Consider the following 21,306-nt stretch of genomic DNA (forward strand, 5'->3'; position numbering starts at 1 on the left):
TACCCCGTGGTTGGCAACCTGGAAAAACATGGATCGGTCGACACGTGCCACAAGTTCTGCATGCACTTCGAGTTCCCCAAGAATTCGAACTTCAGAGTTCCTCACACCGAAAGAGCTTCGACTGGTTCCTGTGGTACCCGAGTGCATCTCCTGCAAGGCTGAGGCATTTTCTCTCGCGAGGCTGAGAAATCTTTCCTTCCTCACTAATATGACGTCATATATCTGGCACATCGAATGCCCAATGTCCTACCAAAATCACGCCCTGCCACCTTACTCAGCACAAGAATCGACACTGGACAGGATCTTCGTGCGCAAATTTTTGTCCATCACACGCCCTTCGTTTCCTTTTGGTCCCTGCCGCTAACTTCATCCGCGCCCTGAGCACAGGATATTGCCACTGTGTATGCATGCCCCGGATATTGCGCGGATACACCAACAAGGTTACCATTGATGACTGATGAGTGATTTGACCGCTTAGATCGCGACAAAAGGGCGCACGGCGCGCTATGACGCAAAATGCTAAACATCGCGTACCTGAGTACCTTTACTAAACACATTTTCTGATCGATATGCTCGCGAATGAGTATTATATATACCTTGTTGGCCACCGTCTCAATCGTACTTGTCCATCAGTGGTATACAAGAACCAAACAAAAGCATCTCCTGCTGCACCGACCCCAACCTCAAGTCTATAAGTCTTCAAAACACTTTGATACATTCTATACATCAATCAGCGCAAACCAAGCAAACATACCAAACTCCTCGAATAACTTCACTACCACAACAACCATGCAAATCAAGAAGTACATCCCAGACTTCCTCCTTCCAACAGACGAGCCAGCCGCTCCCCCAAGGATCTACGACATTCCTCTGCGTCGGGAACTCTTCCACAAGTCCAAGCCAGGCAATGAGTACACCATCTCTGCTAGCCGGAATGACTCTGTCGTCAGCGAGAGACGGGGAAGCAGCGCCGTGGCTGAAAGAAGGACGAGCTGGCATCCTGGTATGATGTTTGGTCATTAAACAACCAACAACTTTACCAACAGCAACAACAGCGTTGTTGAAGCATTTGTTCGACTATTGCATGCTAGCGAGCGATTTGTTTGGGATCTCGACATTGAGGATTGAAAAGGACCCGTCTTTAGTGATCGGATATATACATAATTCTACATGGCTTAATGCCCATTGATACCCCGAAGCATTCCTGAGTAACGTTATTTCCCGGTTTTCCCCCTGACATTGTACGTTCGTCATCATTTGTTCGTATGATCCTTGTGTGAAGGTGGTCCCATGTACGTGCCTCCAGATTCCAAGCCTAACATCTTTCCTCAGTATCCTTAACGCCATTCCTCCCACTACAGACACGGCCATTCAATACATCATGCCTCTCATTCCTCATAGTTGACGACACGGGAGTCCATGAAGCACGGGCGGCTCCAGTTTCTGCACTGTCCGTCGAGAAGCACTCATTGGCGATAAGACAGTCGTTGTTGGCGCACGTTTGACCGCCTCGTTACATTCAACTTTTCCTGGGCCCGGCGTATTGGTAGCCATCCTGTCCCACTGCTCAATGGGATCTGCGATAGAGGGATGCTGCAGACGTAGTGCTTTGCTCGCATTTATCAGTGAACGCCGCATCAGGCTGAAAATGTGGAGCATACTTCATACGCGCTGTCGACCTTGCAGGCGTGCCTCGCTTTCCTCTCTTCCTCGTATTAGTGCGCCACATTGAGTGGACTAACGACATGCCATGTTTTAAGGCAGTCTCCCAAAAAGGAGAATCCGGTGGGCTTGACTCTTGCGAGTCGATCAAGTAGTTGCTGTCAATAAGGCTCAGCCACTGCCACGGGCAGGTGAAGAAGGACAACCATGATTGAGATTCTTTAGAAACAGATGGGGCTGGGAATATCAAGGGCTGAGGCAAGGGCAGGCCTCATGCCATCCCCACCAACACATTGGCAGATCACCGGCAAAGCTTGATGTGATCCGAAGATAAATGCATGCAGAAAGCATATCTTGGCGGCTTGGTCGTGCTAGCCGATGCATGGGTCTTTGTAGTAATGCTGGAGCACATTTTGGAAAGCAGGGGAGATTGACTGTAGGTAAGCACAGTCCACGTTGAGCGTGATCTCGCCGGTCAGTGATCGCTCGAATAATCAAAAAAGTGAGTAGCAAGGTTCAGAGTCAAGCTTCATGGCTTTGTATGTGAAGATGCAATATCTCAATCTCTGGCCTTCCCTCGCCGGGGCACAACCAGATGCATTTGTTTATCACCTTCCATCTCACCCCTTCCAAACGAATTGTTGTTGTTAGCAAGAACATAATATCTTCCATCGTCATCATCATCTCCTCGGTTTCAGACAAGCCGTGGGGAGTGCTTGTCTCTGTCGCAGTCGCCTCCAATGTCAGCAGTGGTCTCCAATGTGAACTGACGAACTGTGTCCGCCACAATAAAGCAAATGGCTAAAAGGCTAAAGTCGATTACAATCCACGCTGATCATCTTCAAGCCTGGGCTTGGGTCCAGAAATCAAGGCTAGCAATAACATCCTCGCCAGTCTCGTCTTCGTAAGCGTACAAAATCTGCACAACTGTCAGCTTTGTTGGGAACTGAGAAAACGACAAGACCTACCTCTCGAGTGCTCGAATGAAGCATCCTCACATTCTTGCCCGTCATGACGTGTATCAGCTCGCTCGTCTCAATGTGACGAATCTCAATGAAACTAGGCTCGAATGCAAGTATGTAAGGGTAGTTCAATGCAAACGCTTGCGGCGTCCCCTCCCAAGTAATCTTCCAGTCCTGTCGAGCACGCCAGCCATTCCTGTTGACGAAAAAGCTGAAGTCTGAATAGTTCAGCAAGAATTCGCCGTTGAGGCGCTCAATGTGAATTGGCTTGACGTTTTCTTTTCTGGTGACGAAGTCGAGTGAGGTATCGGCCTGGTCGAGAAGGGACTGCCGCTCTGTAGTCTCCAAAGAGACAACTTCGAAGCCTCTGGCGCAACCAACGCACAATGTGGATCTGAGGTAGTGCACCGACGTAGACTCGGCGGGGATGTAAAATTCCTGCATCATGTCAGCTTAAGCCGTGTTTGCTGTTAGTAGAGCATCAACTCACCTTGAATGGCTTGAGCGCATCTTGGCCGCTGGCGAACATTTTGCTAATAGCTGGTTTCTTCTTACCCTTAGTGAGATCGTCCATTGGCTCGTAGACCTTGATCGTTGTGGATAATGCCGAGGTCTTGACAGAGCAAACAAGATGTCTACCTAGACCAATTCCGGCTTTGAAGAAGTTTGCATGACCCTGGATCTTCCGTGGCCGAGTAGCCAGAGGGTTCTGATTTGTGGCGTCAAGTGCTTCGAAGGGATACGAGGTAAGAGTCTTGTTGGACAGCACCAAGAGCAGTCTGTACTCCTCAAGAGTATCGATTTGGGATACCTGTGTTGCGTCGAGAATGCGTCGCGGTTTGATAGACTTATCCTTGGGCCAACGGTCAGCAATATAAATGCCGTTGTCGGTGCCAATGACGAGTTTGCGACCTCCGTCTGTGGGCACAAGGCAATTGACGCGATTCTGAGCGTTGAAGAACCCTTCGCAGAGGATGGTTTTGGTATAAAAGTTGCTGCTGCGCTCGCGAAGCTTGGTCTGCTGCGCCTCCACGAGTTCGATAAACTTCTTGCGTTGTGTAATAGAGGTGGCATATAGCTGAAGCTCGTATGCGCCTTTACCCAGGTGGCGGAAAGTAATCGGATAAACATCTTTCTGGCCTGGGGTGCTCGATGCCGAAGATTTGGAGCCAGGTATTAGACTTGACGAAGGACGTTTTGCGATACCAAGACGGGGAATGACCTGGTCCATCTCCGCAATGACCAAGAGCTCCAAAGGAATTGGTTTTCTGTAGACACGAAGTTCATCCCTCTTATTCACGACTTTCACCCTGCACATCAGCACAGCGTGGTCAAATAAATAGACCTGGACTTCCGCGTTGTCCGTTGGAGTCTTTTTGAAACTCATTTTGGTGAGAATGACACGATTCTCCTCGGTCAGTTTCAGGTCAGTGTACTCCAAAGCATTCCACTTGAGTTGCTGATTAAGCTGAAGCAGGTTGAAATGGTTCTCGGCTTTGCCACTTTCAGCGTTGACACGGGCTAAGAAATCCTTGATCAGCCCAATGGCTTTTGGGATGTCCTTTTTGTCGGGATTGTCATCTTTGGTATACTTCAGCACATTGTCAAGAAGCAGAGGATATCGAGCCAGGCGAGTGGTTGGTTTGGTAAGGTAGCCATTGAGTTCCAGCTTTCTCGACTCTTTCAAGCGCTCAGTCTCATCAACGAAGCGGGAGAACGCAGGGTTGGCTCCTTTCTCCCTTTCGAACTCGTATTTGCCGTACATTTGATTCGCTCCGTATTTAATAAATGGATCGAATTGCGGCACCCACTTCAGGAAGACATCGCCAATGCTGTGAACCACGTGTTGCTCTTTTTGTCTCTTGGAAAGCTCCTCCGCAAACTTCCCATTCACCGCAAGGACTTCGAGGCAATTGCCAAAGACTGTACGCACAAACTTTTCTCTTCTCTCTTCCTTGATCGGAGACGTGGCACTACCATGTCCACGTAATGGCCTGATCCAGAAATCGCGGAGATATTCCAGATCTTTGACAAAGTCGCGCTCTGTATACATGAGCTCGGAAATGACCTCTTGTCTCTTCTTTTCCTTGTCGTCGATCCGGTCAGCTACCTCTTTGGGAACACTGTTGATCCAAAGCTTCTGTTCCTGGTCGTCATCGCCGTGTAAACTACCACGCGAGTTAGAGTGTCGTAGTCCAGGTTGCGGTCTCAAGTTGAGCCTAGCTTGCTGTTCAAGTCGTCTGGGACAGGCAATAGAGTAACAAAGGTGGTCTTTCGTGCAGGTCGGCGAGTAACATTCTGTGAGCAAGGTGAAAACGCCATTCACATCTTTGGATGATGCCTCCTCTCCCATAGTTTCTCTGAACTGGTAGACCTCACCAGGCGCGTCTCTCAGACGATGCTCATAAGTAACGTCGTGAAAGAATTTTTGAGCATCGAGCGCACGACCTAAAAGGAGAGCTAGGTTTCGATCAGTAGTCTTAATGATGTATGCAATCAGATCGACAGCTTCAGCGCCTGTGAAGGCATTCTTGTAGGAAAGGTCGTTTTTGTTTCGATCACCAACGCCGATGCGTTCTTGAAAGACACTCGCCACGCGTGAAAGCAGAGCGGGATAAACAAGAGGTGACTTTCTCGGTACAGCAGTCGTGGTTGTTGTTTGACTCGACGAAGAGAGATTTGAAGAAGGAGGGGGTCTCTGCACCATGCTGTCGCTGCGAGATCCATCAACAGTCGTGCCTGTCATATCGGACGAGCCCGACGCAACAGATGTGGTAGACATGGCAGACGCAGAAGATACTGTGCGTGGAGGGACGTTGCCCTCGCTACGGTGCCGAGGTTGGTGACTTGGCCCGTAACTCGGTGCTGGCGAACTGGATGAAGTGAAGGATCCATCTGGGGACGGAGAAGCATGGTCGCCGAAGGGATCCAATTCTGACTCTCTCCGGCGGCCAGGCACAACTCTTCCACTAGTCAACTGCTGCGCATGGTCACGATCCAAAGCGTATGAGCCCATCGACATGGCTCGACTGTCATCGATGCGATCAGGGATGTGCCTTCCTTGAGCGGTCGTCCTCGAAGCTCCCATTGCAGCATATGGCTGTTGTCGGAACGCACTCGCGGTGCCCTGCTGGAAGCTGCTTGGAGGTGGCCGGTACCCTAGCGTCGGCTCCCCAGGCCTGACCATGGACCGTGACCGATAAGAGTCGTTATTCAGTGCTGGAGGCGGCATGCGGTTCGGCATTGGCTTGCTTCGATCATACGGCATGGGTAGTGGCGGTCCACCTCCTGGCCTAGGATCCATGCGCTGGGGAGGAGGGTAGGCTCTTCGATCTGGAAAGCCTGGATTTTGCGGCATCGGCCTTGCGCTATTTGTTCCATTAATATAGGGCTGGCCTGGCGCAATACCATTTGCTCGATCGTATGTTTGAGGCATTTGCCGCATGGGCGGAGGTGGTCCTTGTCTCATAGACATTGTGTGCTGAGACTGCATGCCCGAGTTCAGACTGTTGAGCCGGCCATCATACATGTTGGTCGGTTGCGTTGTCATCGTGTGAGATCTCCCGGGAGGCGGCGCACCGCCAAATATGTTATGAAACGCGGCATCTCTTTGGTGGTCGCCAGAGCCACCATAATTCGGGACTCGAGACCCCTGGTACCGAGACTCCGGTCCACCATAGTCTGCCATGCTCAATTAAGAGACAGCAGATGAGGACAACCTAGAAGGGGGTGTCTGTCACCGAACGTGCATCGAGCGAGCCGGCACGCTTTGTGGTACGGGGCTCTTGAAAAGTCGCAGGGATTTCTTTCTCCTCTTTCTGCTGCGTTCCTTCCTTCTTCCGAACACCCGCTTCTCTACCACTTATTGCATGCAGAAAAGAGCTGGCGTAGCCAATGTAGACAGTGAGGGATGAGGAGGCGGCTGGATGTTAAGATGGGATGATGTTTCGTGGAGGGCGTCGGCCACGGGCGTTGGGTTCACATATAATGTCGCACAAATTCATACTCTACCTATGCCAGCAGGTAATGAGCAGAAGATGAATGTCGAATATAGCGTGAAGGATAGAAAATTAATTGACATGTGCGAATGGTGTGGTATGGTTGTATGGGTGTATGGCTAATAACGTGAACAGACGTGGAGGATCGTGGATAGGATAGGCTAGTACGAGTAGTGAGGCTGCTTGTCTGCAGCGCAGGCGCCATCAACCATCATTGGTCCGTGTGAGCCGGCAAGAGCTGCGGGCAAATCATTCAATCATTGCTTTTCTAGGTTCCTTCCTGCTACATCACCTTGCTCTCTGCACACCTTTCGCAGCAAGCACGACGCTCACCACTTCAATCTCGTGTTCGACCACTTGCTATTCAACCGATTTCGTCGTCGCGAGAAACTACAACACTCAAATCTGACAAGATGGCCGCTATCATGGAGGCTCCGGCCAACGAATACACCCCCAGTTTCGCACCCTTCTTTGGCATGGTAGGTCTTCTCACTCATGGCGTTCCCGAATTGAGCTGACTTTCCAACAGGCTGGGATCGCATCTGCAGTACGTTGCCTCGACGCTCTTGATCGAGAACTCTAGCTAACGTTCGCCTACCAGATGATATTTGGCTGTACGCCCGAACCCCACCGAGAACGATGATGTGAAAATACTAAACCACTACAGGTATAGGAGCAGCTTATGGCACAGCCAAATCTGGCATTGGAATCGCTGGTGTTGGAACATATCGTCCAGATCTAATCATGAAGGTCGGTTTCCAGAGGTCTGCCATGCTGTGCATCGCTGATACAATTGCAGTCTCTCATTCCGGTCGTCATGTCCGGTATCATTGCCGTTTACGCCCTCGTGATCGCAGTCTTGATCGCAGGAGATATGGAACCTCCGCCAGGGAAGAACTACAGCTTGTTCACCGGGTTCATGCACTTGGCAAGTGGTTTGAGTGTCGGCTTGACCGGTCTAGCCGCAGGATATGCAATTGGAATAGTCGGGGATATGGGAGTGAGATCATACATGCAACAGTCAAGGATTTTCGTGGGCATGGTCCTTATTTTGATTTTCGGCGAAGTACTGGGTCTTTATGGATTGATCGTGGGATTGATCTTAAACTCAAAGAGCTGAAGAGCCAAAGACAGCATGAAAGGACGTGTTATACAAAGCTCGTGGAACAAGGGTTGCAAGAAGACTGTGTCTACAACTTCTCGAAGCTAGATACTTCTGGGGAAGGTTCTGTACCACTAATGTATAGAATACACTATTGAGGTCATCCATTCCTATTTGGCGCTATGTCGTAGCTGCGTGTGTCGATGCGGGTTCGTTCATCCCAGGAATTTGCCCAGATTGCCGCCAATATGCTTCAGATCTAGCAGGAACGTGTCGTGCCCAAAGAGACTCATATCTTCCCCGAGTTCAACATGCGTTACTTCCTTGTTGCCAGTAGCACGCAGCGTCTCGGCAATTTCACGCTGCTGCCAGGCTGGGAAAAGTATATCGCTGGCAACGCCCATGACCAGCACAGGATGAGATCTGAGAGGTGCCATACCCTGCACAAGATCTTGTGGCGGTCCAGTTGCGACGGCAGAGTTGACAACTTCATCCATCGGAGCAGGCGACTCTTGCTCCTCGTAATTTTTAGATGGTAAGGTCAAGCTACAGGAGGGGTCGTTCTGCGGCTGTTCCCCGTGGTGCTGCTTCACCCTCTCAATATTTTGTTGTCGTCGGGCCTGGGTCGCGTCTTGATGGGCACGTCCCAGGTCGAAGAGATCCATAGCTTTGGAGACATAGAGTAATGAGTTAGGATCATACTCTAGAGAGAACTTCTCTCCCGCATGATCAAGGTATGTCTCGATGAGGAAGTCAGGGCACAAAGCCGGCTGCTTGCTGGGATCTGCTCGCCGACGCCCAAATCGATTCTCCCACTCCGGGCCACTGCGATAGGTGACCGTGGCAATCTCACGGGCCAATTTCATTCCCGAATGTGGTGGAATACCGTCATAGTAGAAGCCCCTGTTCCACTTCGGATCCATTATCAACGCCTGCCTCTGAGTGTGTCTCATTGCGATGCTGTATGGGTGACTGCGAGCACATCCTGATATACTGACGATTTTCCCAACTCGATCCGGAAAGTGTACTCCAAATGCAAGGCTTTGCATTCCGCCCATACTGGATCCCACGCTTGCATAGAGTTTTTGGATGCCCAGTCCATCCAGCAGCCTGGCCTGCGCTCGCACCATGTCGTCCATGGTTAATATGGGAAATCTCGTGGCGTATCTCTGTCCGTCCGCTGGGTCCTTGGACGAAGGTCCTGTCGAGCCGTAACAGCCTCCGATCACATTTGTGCATATTACGAAATACCTATCGGTATCTATAGGAGCGCCAGGGCCGATAAATTTCTCCCACCAGCCAGGCTTGGGATTGGACTCGGTGCTGTGTGCATGACTCGATGCCGACAAACCAGTATGTAGGAGTATAGCATTGCTCTTTTCCGAGTTCAGCGTACCCCACGTCTCATGCGCAATGTCGTACTGTGGCAGAATGCCACCCCAGTCGAGTAAGAATGGCTCAGAACTGTGGAAGACCATATGGGTGCCGGTGGTATAGGAAGGCTCGGGTCCGGAGTCTAGAGACTTCCTCTGCAGAGCAGCCGTCTTCTGTTCTTGGGCATCCAAGCAAGGAAATGTCATGGCAGGGTTGGAAGGTTCGACTCCCTCCCACTGTGCTTCCGAGGGTGCGGTAGCCGCTTGGGCATTGTGTGTCGCGCGAGTATGGAGAGGGGCATCGCTGAGGCTTCGAGTGCTTCTCACGAGGGGATTGTCCAACCTGCGCTTCAGTGTTGTCCGATTGACGGCCAGAGATTTGGAGCCACGACTGAGAAGGCGAGCAGCTATCTGAGCACCCCTAGAAGCCGCCATGGTGGGTTTGCAGAGGAGGTGAAGTGGTGGACGATAGTAGCGAGGACTGGCCTCGTTCCGGAGGCAGTCTTAAGGAATTACAAACCTCCATTTTGCCCTCTGACATATTCAAGAAAATGATGGAGACTGACGAGCATCGTAAACTCGCCCATCTGTATTGCGCCATCATCCGCCAATCAAAACGCAGCTTGCTCCGCGGAGCCGCTTGACCTTCTTCAGCACAATTTGATGCATGTGAGGCCCTCACGTGTGGTCCATGTTGTCAAAATATAGGTAGATACTTCGTACCGGTTCCGTACCTGTTTCATCAAGAATCATCGACAATGACCTCAACTTCCGGCAGGCATGCAGATATAGCCGGAGCAATTGTGACCTCGCAAGGTTTGTGGAGCACTTCGGGGAGATTGGTGGTATAAGTTATCTGTCAGAAGAAAGAAGCCTCTGAGAAATCCTCCTCCCGGCCTCACGAGACTCAAAACGCCCGTCTTGTGTCACTCATAAATGCATACCCAATTATCATCATTATCATCCCTCCAGCCCAGAGATCCATCTGGTATGTTACTCTCACATGTACCCACGTCCTTTGTGTCGGAAATGCAGGCGAGCCTACCTTACGGACACGGCTGAACGAGTAGTCTACGTCCTGCGGCCTTGACATTTAGTACGCGGTCGATCAGGGATAATGGGGGACCACTTCTGTCAGGCCGCCGGGTGTGCATTGCGCAAGGCCGTCCCCAGCCGCAATGACATTATCCTAACAGGACACTACAGATAAAGAATGTCCGTGTTTCACTGTGGTCCGATCTACCATGTCAGTCTCGGGCAATGTATTAGTAGGTATAGCGATCAAGGAGGCCCTTCTGTGCACCGGACGGAGATGCTCTCAAGAAATCAGCTCGCCTGTCTGCCTCGCTCTAATGATGTAGAATATCCCTTGCAGAAGTTCAGCCCTGTTTGGGTGGAGAGAGGTACTATTGTATTACTATTAGGCCCGTGGTGTCTGGATTCAGCCACGCACCGCAGGCCTGGCGCCATGCTGGAAGACAGCCCCGAAAAGCTTGACTTGGCCGCTAGAGGCCTTGTTCCCTGCGCAGGGATACTAAATAGTAGGTTACGTCTCAGCAATATTTCGATTTATCCATAATTGCGTCGTCACCCTTCCCTACGCTGCTTCATTACTGTCCATCTCTCCTTTTCCTCTTCGCTGTGGCGCTGCAAGATCTCAAATTCACCATACGAACGCATCGGCTTCCCTACACGTGTCCACAACTCGCTCTAAGACCGTCACAGCAACCTTCTGCCACCATCCCTGCGTCGTTCCTGCATCTGCGCTGGGGCCCGACGCATCCACCTGAGACAGACCTTTCCGGATGACCATGTACCACCACCAGTTCTGGTAAACGATCCCCACGCAACTCCCTTGCGGCTGTACCTGCTGCCAAACCTTTGTGCGATTCTCCTCGTCGAAAGTCATATCGTCGTCTGTAGAGGTGCAGGTGGAACAGATGCTTCTGGCAACGCGGTTTATGCGAGTATCGTTGTGCTGCCGACGATTGGGGAATATCTGTTGACCAGAAGAAGGAGTTTGTTCAACTGTCGCGCATATATGGCTATCTCTACCACCACAAAACGAGTTGCACTCGTAGCAGTCGTGCTCCTCGCGTTGTTTCTACTCCTTCGGCCTACCTCATCATCTCTGTCCGATACGAATGCTCTGGAGTCCAGTCCTAAAGCACCAGCACAGGCTTCGCGATCCTATCCACCTCCGAAACCTTCCAAGAAATCTCAAAAAGCCGATGAGCAGACACTCCGAGAGCTGGCGTCCAAGCCACTCCGGGATCGACTACGCTATCATTTCCCTTATGATATCGAATCCAGATTTCCTGCCTACGTATGGCAGACGTGGAAAGCAGGACCGGGTTCTGGCGACTTCGAGGAAAGATTGAGACCCTTCGAAGCGTCCTGGTCAACCCTACACCCGGGGTTTGTGCATGAGGTCATTACCGATGATGCGGCTGTACATCTGGTCAATTACTTGTATGCTTCGGTCCCTGAAGTCATCGAGGCGTATGAAGCCATGCCTCTTCCAGTCCTGAAGGCAGACTTCTTCCGCTATCTGATCCTTCTTGCACGTGGTGGCATCTACAGCGACATTGACACACAAGCACTTAAGTCGGTGGTCGAGTGGCTGCCACCGAACCTTGACAAGTCCACGGTTGGCTTGGTCGTGGGAATCGAGGCTGACCCAGACAGGCCGGACTGGAGTGAATGGTATGCTAGGAGAATACAATTTTGTCAATGGACCATCCAGTCAAAGCCCGGGCATCCGGTGATGAGAGACATTGTCGCAACCATCGCAGAAGACACTCTTGCGATGAAGAAGGCTGGCAACCTCCCAGAAGGCCAAAAGCCGACCAAGAGCATCATGGAATTCACCGGGCCTGGTGTATGGACTGATGCTGTGTTCTCGTACTTCAACAACAAGGAGTACTTTGATTTCAGTTCACGGAGGTCCAATGTTACATACTCGGACTTCTTTGGCATCACGGAACACAAGAAGATTGGAGATGTCGTTGTACTCCCCATCACCAGTTTCAGCCCTGGGGTCGGGCAAATGGGCGCCGAGGGGCCAGATCACCCAATGGCTTTTGTGAAACATGAGTTTGATGGTACGTGCTAAGCACTCACTCTATTGTTTTCTTGCGCAAGAAGCTAATGACCCGGCAGGATCTTGGAAACCACAGAGCGAACGCATGAAGGGCGGTTGATAGCCGCGAACGACCCTGAATTCCAGAGACACGGCTGGTCGTTCAGATTGGGAATACACATTGAGTTTCAAAGCATAGCGCAAGGCGATATTATTGAAAAGCGGTTTATGTCGTGACTTATTGGCGGCACTGGTCAAAGCGTATAGACATCTCGGGAAGCGCTATAGAAAAGCACGGGCGCAACAGGGCTCAAAAGGACAGCATACGCGTGTATGCACCGGGATCCTTTGGTCAACAACAGACACATAGCAACCTAATGATGATGAGGTCGGAAAATAACATTCTGCGCCTCGGTTTGGAAACGAATATGAGTCGGGACTGAGAAATGACAAGCACACATCTGTCTTGTAGGAAAATTGACGTGACGAGGCTGGACGCCTGTCTATCATCAGGGAAAGGATACCTCAGATAGGGGTACGGAGTGCATGCGCAATGCTCAGGACTGATTTTCTGGTACCAGAAGGTATCCAACATGCGGTTCTTTTCCATTTCGGTAAGTAAGTGAAGCCTTTTGCCTGGCAAAGAGTTGCCGGTAAGTTAAGGCGGACAACCTGTGTCGTGCCCCGCGCATCTGCGGCAGCACAGACAGAGACCGGTGTCTCAGCAAGGCGGGTTGTCGTCATACTGAAAGGTACGGGGCCACTACGCCTGGGTACGTTAGGTGTAGGCGCATCATTGCCGAAGCTGAGATTATTTTGTCGGTGCGTGAGTAAGGTATTGATAGCCTTTCCTGATTGCTGCGTCGGGTTGTGGCTTTTGGACTGCTTTTGACCTGGATCCACGACTTCTCACAACTCTCCTCGTTCTCAAAACCTTCCATACACACTCCTATTCCACCTCCAGTTCACCTTTGTCATCTTTCAGCCTGCTTGCCGTGCGTTTGCCGGTCCATGGCGTAGGAGAGGCTTCGACATGAAGCTCGGCCTACGAGGCTACTACGATTGAGGGAAAATGCGATTTGGCTGCTCAGATGAGCACAGCGACGCTTCAGCCGTCGCAGCAACAGCCGTTGCCGCCGCGCGCGGCTTCGGCGCAAGGTCATCGACAAGATCTGCGGCCCAGTAGCCCTCAGAGCACAAGAAGCGCATCCCACCCCCACCCCAGTCGCGAACAGGAGAAAGATCAGGTCCTCAAAAATGCTGCTGCGCATTCAGAAAGAGAGGTCATGCCTCCTGAACAAGTGTCGCAGGACCCAGCAAAGAAACAATTGGGTCAACCGTCGCGGCACCTGTCCGTCAGAGACTTTGAATTGATGCGAACGTTGGGGACAGGCACATTTGCACGAGTATGGCTTTGTCGATTTGCCAACCCTCTGCAGCAGGATAGGGACAAGGTCTTTGCGTTGAAAGTGCTGAAGAAAGTCGACGTGATCAAATTGAAGCAAGTCGAACATGTCCGAAATGAGCGAGATGTGCTCGCTGCTGTCGCTGGACACCCATTTATAACAACTCTCGTAACGACCTTTTCCGACGACACATCTCTGTACATGCTTTTGGACTATACGCCGGGAGGAGAGATCTTTTCCTATCTTCGACGAGCCCGTCGATTCCCCTTCGCTACAGTACAGTTTTACGCAGCTGAGATCACCCTGATACTGGCCTACCTCCATGAAGTACAATTTGTGGCATACCGCGATCTGAAACCAGAAAACATTCTGTTAGACGTCGATGGCCACCTGAAACTTGTGGACTTTGGTTTCGCCAAGTACCTCCCTCCCACTACAGATCAGACCTCGCCCAATATACCCAACCAAACCTCAAGGCCGTCAACAGAGCATCCAGAACCACAAGCAAGCGGGTCAGGCGTCACCTATACTCTTTGTGGTACCCCAGAGTACCTTGCACCAGAGGTGATACGCAACACAGGTCACGGCACGGCAGTTGACTGGTGGGCACTTGGAATTCTGGTTTATGAGATGTTAATTGGACAGCCGCCCTTCTGGGATCAGAATCCAATGCGCATATACGAGCAGATTGTCGCCGGCCACATTCGATTTCCCACAGCGCATCCTTCCCAGCCGGGCCACCGTCACAGTCTCCATGTCCCAAGACAGGCCCGTGATTTCATCCTTGCACTGTGCAAAACAGACCCTACTCAACGATTGGGCCAGATTGCCGGTGGCAGCAAGAGAGTCATGGAGCACTACTTCTTTGAAGGAGTCGACTGGGACGAGATATACTATCGAAAAAAGAGGGGTCCTATCATACCGCGCGTTGAGTGGGCTGGAGATGCTGGCAATTTTGACGAATACCCCGATCCTGTGGATGGCGAAGAGAGTGAAGGTGGGAGGGGGAGGTATACGGACGAGCTGCGTGACGAGTGGGAAGATGCTTTCAGGGACTTTTGAGAGTGTACATGACACTACCTTGGTACACGGAATTAAGACGCCTGGGAGGGTACGGTCGGGGACGGCTACGGAGTTCACGAACCGTTGACATTGCATTTTTGTGGGAGAGACAGGATACCCTCTGTTGGCTTGGTGCGCAACATCGTGTTGATTGCCGCATTGTAACTTGGAGACGACTGATATTGGATTGCGTTGGTTTGTGATGCGTTACTTTGCAGTGTCGGAGCACGCCCTTGAGCATAGAAGACGAGAAAGAAGCAACATAATGAAAGAACTTAAATACAACATGGACTAGTCAAGTCAAGCAGCGTACCAGTGGGGGTAGCAGTAGATCAAGCTGTACGGAGATCCAGGCAGTTGGTCACCCAGACGCCCTTGCCTTGCTACTGAAGGTACCTGAAGTACCTCAGACACCTACCAGGTACTACTTAGTAGGTTCTCCAAGGCGGCGCGTGTGCGGAGACGACGATGGACCCCCGGGATAGCTACGGGCCATTGATCGGTTTGACATCCACTCACAACTGCGTCACATTTTGGAACTCACAGGGCAGCGCCATTTCATCCATTTAGGTCTCATTTTCAGCGCGCTGGCCATGACTATCCAGCTCAAATAATCCTAAAGTATCTGGCGAAGGTGGCAGCCTGCTATTCTATCTGAATGCACACAGCCGGCAACATCAACGTTTCCCAGCCCTAAACCTCATGATACCGTCTTCTCTTCTCCATGATACTACGGCCCGTCTGCGCAAGATGGCAGGCACACAACCCAGCGCCGACCAAATCTCACAAGTCTGCGGAATAGCAGCGGTCGATGAGTCAAGTGCTCGAATATTGTTGAGGGTGAGACGGGAAGGACTCTGGAACATCAAGAGCAGGTACTGAGTTCTGAGCTCGCAGAAAGCGAACAACGATGTAAATGCGGCTGTCAATGCATTCTTTGAGGATCCGGTGGGCTCTTTGAAAGACCAAGTAGGTGTTCCATCACTGCATTCAATGGACTCTACTGACGTCCTACAGCCAGCCACAGAGCAATGGCAGGATCAGGATAACATCCCATGTTCGTCGTCCCTCTGCCCTTGCCGGCCGCACACTGATGTTGACATGAGCTTTTCGCATAGTTGCCGACGACTCAAGCATGGGCGGCATGCCTGCCTTGTCACGTCCGCCATCGAGAATAGGCCATAACAGGTCCTTTGTGGATTTGTCCAACGAACATGCTGCAGGTAAATGCTCCTTGTGACGATTATGGCCTGTTGTGCTGATGCTCGTTCAGCCTCAAATTTTGATGCTGCCACACTCAAGGAGGAGGAAGAGATGAATGACCCAGCCATCCAGCGTGCGATGGCAGAGTCGCTCGGACACACTCTACCAGCACAAGAGAATGGAGTTACCGGCGCCGGCGCACACTTTGGACCCGCTAAGCGCGAACACTACGATCCTGCGAACTGGGCACTCACCACATATTCAACTGCCCGCGAAATAATCGATCACCCTCCGCCCTCAAAACGGCGTCGGATTGACGACGAGCCCGCGTTCCTACGGGGTTCTAAGGAAACCGACTATCTCGCGCCGTTGCTCACTATCTATCACAGCATACCACTCGCTCGGGAAGCTTTGCTCATGCCTAGTCTAAAGATCCATAATTACGGCCACGAAGCCAGTTGGTGGTCCGGCACGTCCGATGAGAACACTAAGGCTTTGTCGACCGATAGCACACTACAGGTCGACCGGGACGAGTGCAATGTACTCGCGGAAGTTCAATGCTTGATGGCCTTTCTTGACAGGTCAAATCGTGCTTATGGGAGTGTGGATGCGCTGGCTGATCTCCAAAGGGTTCGTTCCGGCAACGGCCAATCGTCGCTTCGATTCATGCAGGCCTGGGCTTCCGCAGCAGTTCATCAGGACCCTCATGAGCAGTTGACTCAGGTTTTCACATCTGTCGCCGTAAAGCACAATGTGTCTGGTAGCGATCCGCGGGATGAAACGACCCTGTTCGTCGTTGAACCACCGACCAATCCCGCTCTTGGGCAAACCTTGGTGGATCTGCTTGATACGACAGTATGGGACGACAACAGTCATGAACTCGACGATGTGTGGATTGACCATGCCGCTGAGATTTTCACTATTCGTGTTCATGATCCTCAAGAGGGCAAAAGTGGCGTAAATTTGACTCTGGATCCCGTCTGGTATCCTGACCGCTACCTATACGAATGCCGAGATGTCATGCGACAACTACGGAAGCAGCTTCAAGTGATACGCAGAGAAATCGAACAGTGCACCATGATTCAGCGTCGCTGCGAAGTTGTCAAGTTGCCGGATAACAGGCTACTTATGACCCGTGACGTGCTGAATGCCGCTGTCAAAGCTTCCGCTGGAGTTACTGGCAAGAAGCCTGTCCAGTCTGGCTCGTATGAGGGTCAACGGTCAATCTCGGAGGACTCTGTCAGCACAGCGGCTATGGAAGAGGTTCGTTCAGAACTGCAAAATCTTCTCGGACGCATCGAGCAAAAGTCGCAACAACTCGAGCAGAAGAAGACCGAGCTTCGGCAGAGAATGCGAGAAATCTCGTTGCAGCTGACAAAGCCTACCCAGGAAAGCCCTCACCTCCCGCAGCGCAAGTACACCCTACGCGGCGTGTCGACCAAGCCTAATATTACATATGTCCGCCGACGAAACTCTGATCTCCTGCATCTCGACGACGATGAGAGCACCTCTGAAGACCCAGACAGCCAGTGGTGGCGAATGTCCTGGCTACAGGACCCCGGCTCACAACAGCTGCCACCAGCACAAATAGGTCCGGTCACGAAGGATCAGGCTGAGGCTGATCGAAAAGCGCAAGAGCCAACACCTGATGGCGGCTCGAGGCCGTTCACCATTGTCAAAGTCAGGGAGAACGAAGTCCTAGAAGCGGTTGAAAGCGAACATCATTCTGTGCTACTGGTGTATGCCAACGAAAATGCAATGAATTTCAAAGCCAGTGAGCTGAGCCTGCCACTGAGACACTTTGTGGACAGGGACAACCAAGCGTTCGCTGAGGAGTTGCAAGAAGAGGAAGGCACGGCGCTTGACACGTCTGGCGACCTAGTGCCTGAAACCGAATTTGAAGACGTGCCTCTCATCGATCGAACCGGATCCAACAGCTCCGTTCAGGAGTTTACACCAATGTCCATGTCGAGTCCAGCTCGTGATGAGGATGGACAACCTTCTCCCAAGCGGGCGAAAGAGAGCAACGCGAGCCTCTTCTCTGAGCAACCGCCCTCCTACGAAGACAGCGTCGACAAACAAGAAATGCAAGAGCGGAAAGGCAACAAGATTGGGTTGTACGCTGAGCAAATGCTTCAAAAGTATGGCGGTGACACCAGCAAAGAAAGCGACGCAGAGACCATTGATGGTGGCGAATCTATGCATATTGAGCATTCAAACTAGAAGTCAGTGCGCTTCACTGTCAGGACTACAGCGATTCCCAGTATCGATGCTAGCAAGTGATCTAGAACAGCCTTGAAGCTGTGAATGGGGCTGGGACGCTGAACCAAGTTCGCGGCTGCATTGAGGCTCGACATGATTGACGGACTATATCTGCATGAACGTTATCGCTGTCCACGGCTGCTGTGTCTTCCTAGCAAGGGACACGGATCACATAAGTACCTCTGGCCAACCAGGAATGACCTGCGATCAGTACTTTATGCATCTTCGGGTTACACAGTCAACTTCAGGGTTAACGTGTGTGGTTTGGGAAGACCCAAGATGACCGACACTAAGCCGCTGACATGTGACATGTGGTTTATTTGGGTTGAGATGGCAGGTGTCCAAGCCGCTGGAGGGTTGGGGATTGACTTATATCCCTGGGTGAGTATACTGTAACAGAAAGCTGGAAAGGCGTGGAAAGTGATATAGGCAGTGGTTCCTGGTAAAGAGTAACACGACTTTCGAAGCCAGGTGCCACCAGGATGGTGTGGTAATCAACTGTTGAGGGCAAGACCGGCGGGATGTGCTGTAGTAGGAGGTGATCCAGACACAATCATGCAGTACAAGTACACCTGCCACGCCGGATATGCAGGCCAGTGGCAAGCATAAGGTCAAAGATAACTGGCAGTTGCGATGGTGGTTACTGTTACAGGTGTCAATCCAGGATGCAACTCTTTACCTTCTCCACCATACCGCAGACATTCAGGCACCCTTGGGTGTCCAACTTGGACTAACTTAGACTTTCACACCCACCAATAGTTATAAGTCTATCCAAGGCTTCCAAGCATTTCATACCTAATCACGAGTCAGGGTTTGAGGTGGTCAGCCCCCAGATGCCACGGAATTGCGGCCATCAAGTCCGTCAGGCCTATGAGCATGTCTGTTCACGACATCTGCCGTTACCCAGGACCATGACACTTATAACCTAGTATAGCATCAACCCTCTTATCCGACCACGATGGGAAGCGGAGAAAGTCTCTTCTCTTTCAGGTACAAACGAGCCAGGGGACATCGTAACCGGACCCAGCAATCAGGATGCGAGGTTTGTGAGGGGGGCAGAAACGATGCACACCAGAATCTTGGAATTCGGCTGCGATGAACTCACCAGGGCCTCAAGTGCTCTACTTATAATGTCCACGTGTTTCACGTAAGTGGAAAGATAAGCCTCGTTTGACGTTTCGACTCCCATTATCATTCATCTGTCGAGGACCAATTGAAAGGGCCGACGGCGCTGTCAGGATCGAAACGGCCACGAAAGCATTCACTAGTCCCTCACAAGTACAGATTCGGCGATATGATATGACCTTCAAGTACGAGCTCGTATGGTTATCATTAATCGCACGGTTTCCGGTCCTGCATTGCATCCAAGGCATGAATTCATATATGGACAATCTTTGCGAGCAGCAATCGCGCTCAGTGTATTGGACAATCTGCGCTTTCGAATGGGCAGGAGAAGAATGGGCTGCGCCTTGCTCTGCTTTATCGCACAAGCTAGTAAGCTACCAATTGAGGATATAGCTTTCGGCGGCATATCTGTCGGGCTTGCGTGGACCGACACGCTTCGCTAAAGAATCGATAATGGCAGGTATTGCTCGAAGCCTTGTAACAAGGATATCGCCTTGGATACTTGGGGCTAAGGAATGCCCTAACTCTCTAGTATGGATGAATGAGGTGATGGGATGGTGGGTTCACAGTTAGAACATTTCCAGGCTTATCATGGTGCCTCCGAAGTTCCCAGAACTCAAAGGACGTCCGGCATGTCGGTAAAGGTGGTCTTTTATATTTCATTCGAGCGTCCACCTCCGGAGGAGCCACGGGAGCAACAGAAGACCAGCCTAACTGGAGTTTGGTTCGACAGGCCAGTCCTACTAGCACCAGGATTTGGTTATTAGCGCAGCCCTCGGTCAGAAGAATTCTTTGACTTCACGGGGAACAGGTCCACCACACCGTGGAAAGCGAATAGAGATGGTTGACCAGAGCACCTCATTCTTCGCACCATTGGACCAACGACAATTACTCACCCACTGCGATTGAGAACAAGCACGCATCTTCGTGACAATCATCTCGTCAAGCTACATGCTTATCCACCAAGGCTCCCATCTCAGTCCATCTCGAAGCTGACTGAGTGCCTGGGATTAAAACTCTTCGGCGCCAAATGAGTCACTATAAGCTTCCGCCGCTACCACAAGCCAACCAGCCAAAGACAAAAGACTTGAGCACGACCGTTTACTCTGCTCTTCATTTATCGCTATCAAGTTATTTTCTGTGGTGCGTGGACTGGCACCTTGTGTGTCCTGTCCTCAAGTTGGTGGTACGTACTCAACCACATGCCGTGCTACACCCAAAGCACGCCAAAGGTAAGTTCTTTGAACACCTTGCCCACCCCTCCTTCACGTTTCCTCACCCCACCCCAGTCGCAGAAAAGCACGCCAACGTCGCCGGAATCCCTCTTGAACCAGGTACACGAGTGAAGTGCCGTCGACTGATTTACGCCATCATTCGACTCCGCCTTTTTGTCCTTCAGAACCGCTTGAGCTATCGCTCCTTTTCATTGCTGCAGCCTGCAGGGCTACCTACCTAGGTACATATCATCCTTGAACTCAACCGTGCCAGATGTAAGCCAGACGTACCCACTGATCGCCCCTCCGCGTTTATCGCTGGGCACCTGAATCTGGCCAAAACCGCATTCAGGTGCCGGACATGTTCATTAGGATTCCAAGTCAGGAACCCGCTCTCTCGACTGGGCTCCGACCTTTGTTCCCATGCGGCCTACTTAGCCCTTGCCGTTCACTCTCCACTACCCGGTCACCGCCCGATCGCGATTTGTATCTTAGCCCTGCCCATCCTGCGCCTCCAGTTTGGTGCTCGGGCCCGTCCTGCAAGCCACACGGTACCGGATTGGCACGATTGTTCACACTGGGGCACTGCCAAACACGGGCCTAGTTGGGCTTATCGCTGCTATCGACTGGACCACTAACTCGCCGCCAAATATTCCGCCTCGCTGAATCGCTATGCCATCTTTTGCACTAAACTACTTTACTCCCAACTCTCTCCAGCTACCTTTTACGTGGTTGCTTAGGTTTATCTCCCCTTTGTCTCTCTACTCTCCCCATATCCGTACCTTGTCGTCCCTTCACACTTTCAGGTGGTGATCGTGCTCATTCGACCTCGTGGGCAGTGGGATTGGTTTGTGT

General features: G+C 51.5%; 7 protein-coding genes across 7 annotated transcripts; 5 read left to right on the forward strand and 2 right to left on the reverse strand.

The window, feature by feature from the left end:
• Positions 1 to 405: 405 nt before the first annotated feature.
• Positions 406 to 1,164, forward strand: EDD37DRAFT_227085 (uncharacterized protein). Its single transcript, XM_062810488.1, has one exon. The coding sequence runs from the start codon at positions 580 to 582 to the stop codon at positions 1,021 to 1,023; it is 444 nt and encodes a 147-aa protein (XP_062672629.1). The 5' UTR covers positions 406 to 579; the 3' UTR covers positions 1,024 to 1,164.
• A 961-nt stretch (positions 1,165 to 2,125) lies between these two features.
• On the reverse strand, positions 2,126 to 6,431 carry EDD37DRAFT_227092 (rho guanine nucleotide exchange factor 4). Its single transcript, XM_062810489.1, has 3 exons — positions 3,115 to 6,431; positions 2,631 to 3,062; positions 2,126 to 2,581 (listed from the first exon to the last, which is right to left on the reverse strand). Exons 1-3 carry the CDS (start codon positions 6,310 to 6,312, stop codon positions 2,504 to 2,506), a joined length of 3,708 nt encoding a protein of 1,235 aa, XP_062672630.1. The 5' UTR covers positions 6,313 to 6,431; the 3' UTR covers positions 2,126 to 2,503.
• Positions 6,432 to 6,852: 421 nt separating this feature from the next.
• EDD37DRAFT_620483 (V-type H+-transporting ATPase 16kDa proteolipid subunit) lies at positions 6,853 to 7,891 on the forward strand. Its single transcript, XM_062815924.1, has 5 exons — positions 6,853 to 7,101; positions 7,152 to 7,169; positions 7,224 to 7,236; positions 7,290 to 7,372; positions 7,422 to 7,891. Exons 1-5 carry the CDS (start codon positions 7,036 to 7,038, stop codon positions 7,740 to 7,742), a joined length of 501 nt encoding a protein of 166 aa, XP_062672631.1. The 5' UTR covers positions 6,853 to 7,035; the 3' UTR covers positions 7,743 to 7,891.
• Positions 7,892 to 7,939: 48 nt separating this feature from the next.
• On the reverse strand, positions 7,940 to 9,532 carry EDD37DRAFT_646446 (homoserine O-acetyltransferase; the record flags this gene model as incomplete). The annotated part of the gene is made up of 1 exon (XM_062817735.1): positions 7,940 to 9,532. One exon carries the CDS (start codon positions 9,530 to 9,532, stop codon positions 7,940 to 7,942), a length of 1,593 nt encoding a protein of 530 aa, XP_062672632.1.
• Positions 9,533 to 10,662: 1,130 nt separating this feature from the next.
• On the forward strand, positions 10,663 to 12,756 carry EDD37DRAFT_620492 (alpha 1,6-mannosyltransferase). Its single transcript, XM_062815925.1, has 2 exons — positions 10,663 to 12,201; positions 12,260 to 12,756. The coding sequence occupies exons 1-2, from the start codon at positions 11,139 to 11,141 to the stop codon at positions 12,298 to 12,300; spliced, it is 1,104 nt and encodes a 367-aa protein (XP_062672633.1). The 5' UTR covers positions 10,663 to 11,138; the 3' UTR covers positions 12,301 to 12,756.
• Positions 12,757 to 12,774: 18 nt separating this feature from the next.
• On the forward strand, positions 12,775 to 14,935 carry EDD37DRAFT_620494 (non-specific serine/threonine protein kinase). The gene has a single exon (XM_062815926.1). The coding sequence runs from the start codon at positions 13,271 to 13,273 to the stop codon at positions 14,645 to 14,647; it is 1,377 nt and encodes a 458-aa protein (XP_062672634.1). The 5' UTR covers positions 12,775 to 13,270; the 3' UTR covers positions 14,648 to 14,935.
• A 462-nt stretch (positions 14,936 to 15,397) lies between these two features.
• EDD37DRAFT_559777 (uncharacterized protein) lies at positions 15,398 to 18,073 on the forward strand (the record flags this gene model as incomplete). The annotated part of the gene is made up of 5 exons (XM_062813813.1): positions 15,398 to 15,487; positions 15,545 to 15,620; positions 15,669 to 15,704; positions 15,766 to 15,870; positions 15,921 to 18,073. 5 exons carry the CDS (start codon positions 15,398 to 15,400, stop codon positions 18,071 to 18,073), a joined length of 2,460 nt encoding a protein of 819 aa, XP_062672635.1.
• Positions 18,074 to 21,306: the final 3,233 nt, after the last annotated feature.

This window comes from Exophiala viscosa (genome assembly GCF_022695815.1).
Source record: "Exophiala viscosa unplaced genomic scaffold EDD37scaffold_2, whole genome shotgun sequence".
NCBI classification, from domain to species: domain Eukaryota; kingdom Fungi; phylum Ascomycota; class Eurotiomycetes; order Chaetothyriales; family Herpotrichiellaceae; genus Exophiala; species Exophiala viscosa.

Coding starts and splice junctions, on each gene's coding strand:
- EDD37DRAFT_227085 (XM_062810488.1), top strand. CDS start 580: ATGAGTATTATATATACCTTGTTGGCCACCGTCTCAATCGTACTTGTC.
- EDD37DRAFT_227092 (XM_062810489.1), bottom strand. CDS start 6,312: ATGGCAGACTATGGTGGACCGGAGTCTCGGTACCAGGGGTCTCGAGTC. Junction 3,063..3,114: donor ATGCGCTCAAGCCATTCAAG/GTGAGTTGATGC, acceptor GACATGATGCAG/GAATTTTACATCCCCGCCGA. Junction 2,582..2,630: donor TTCATTCGAGCACTCGAGAG/GTAGGTCTTGTC, acceptor ACAGTTGTGCAG/ATTTTGTACGCTTACGAAGA.
- EDD37DRAFT_620483 (XM_062815924.1), top strand. CDS start 7,036: ATGGCCGCTATCATGGAGGCTCCGGCCAACGAATACACCCCCAGTTTC. Junction 7,373..7,421: donor GTCCAGATCTAATCATGAAG/GTCGGTTTCCAG, acceptor ATACAATTGCAG/TCTCTCATTCCGGTCGTCAT.
- EDD37DRAFT_620492 (XM_062815925.1), top strand. CDS start 11,139: ATGGCTATCTCTACCACCACAAAACGAGTTGCACTCGTAGCAGTCGTG. Junction 12,202..12,259: donor TGTGAAACATGAGTTTGATG/GTACGTGCTAAG, acceptor ATGACCCGGCAG/GATCTTGGAAACCACAGAGC.
- EDD37DRAFT_620494 (XM_062815926.1), top strand. CDS start 13,271: ATGAGCACAGCGACGCTTCAGCCGTCGCAGCAACAGCCGTTGCCGCCG.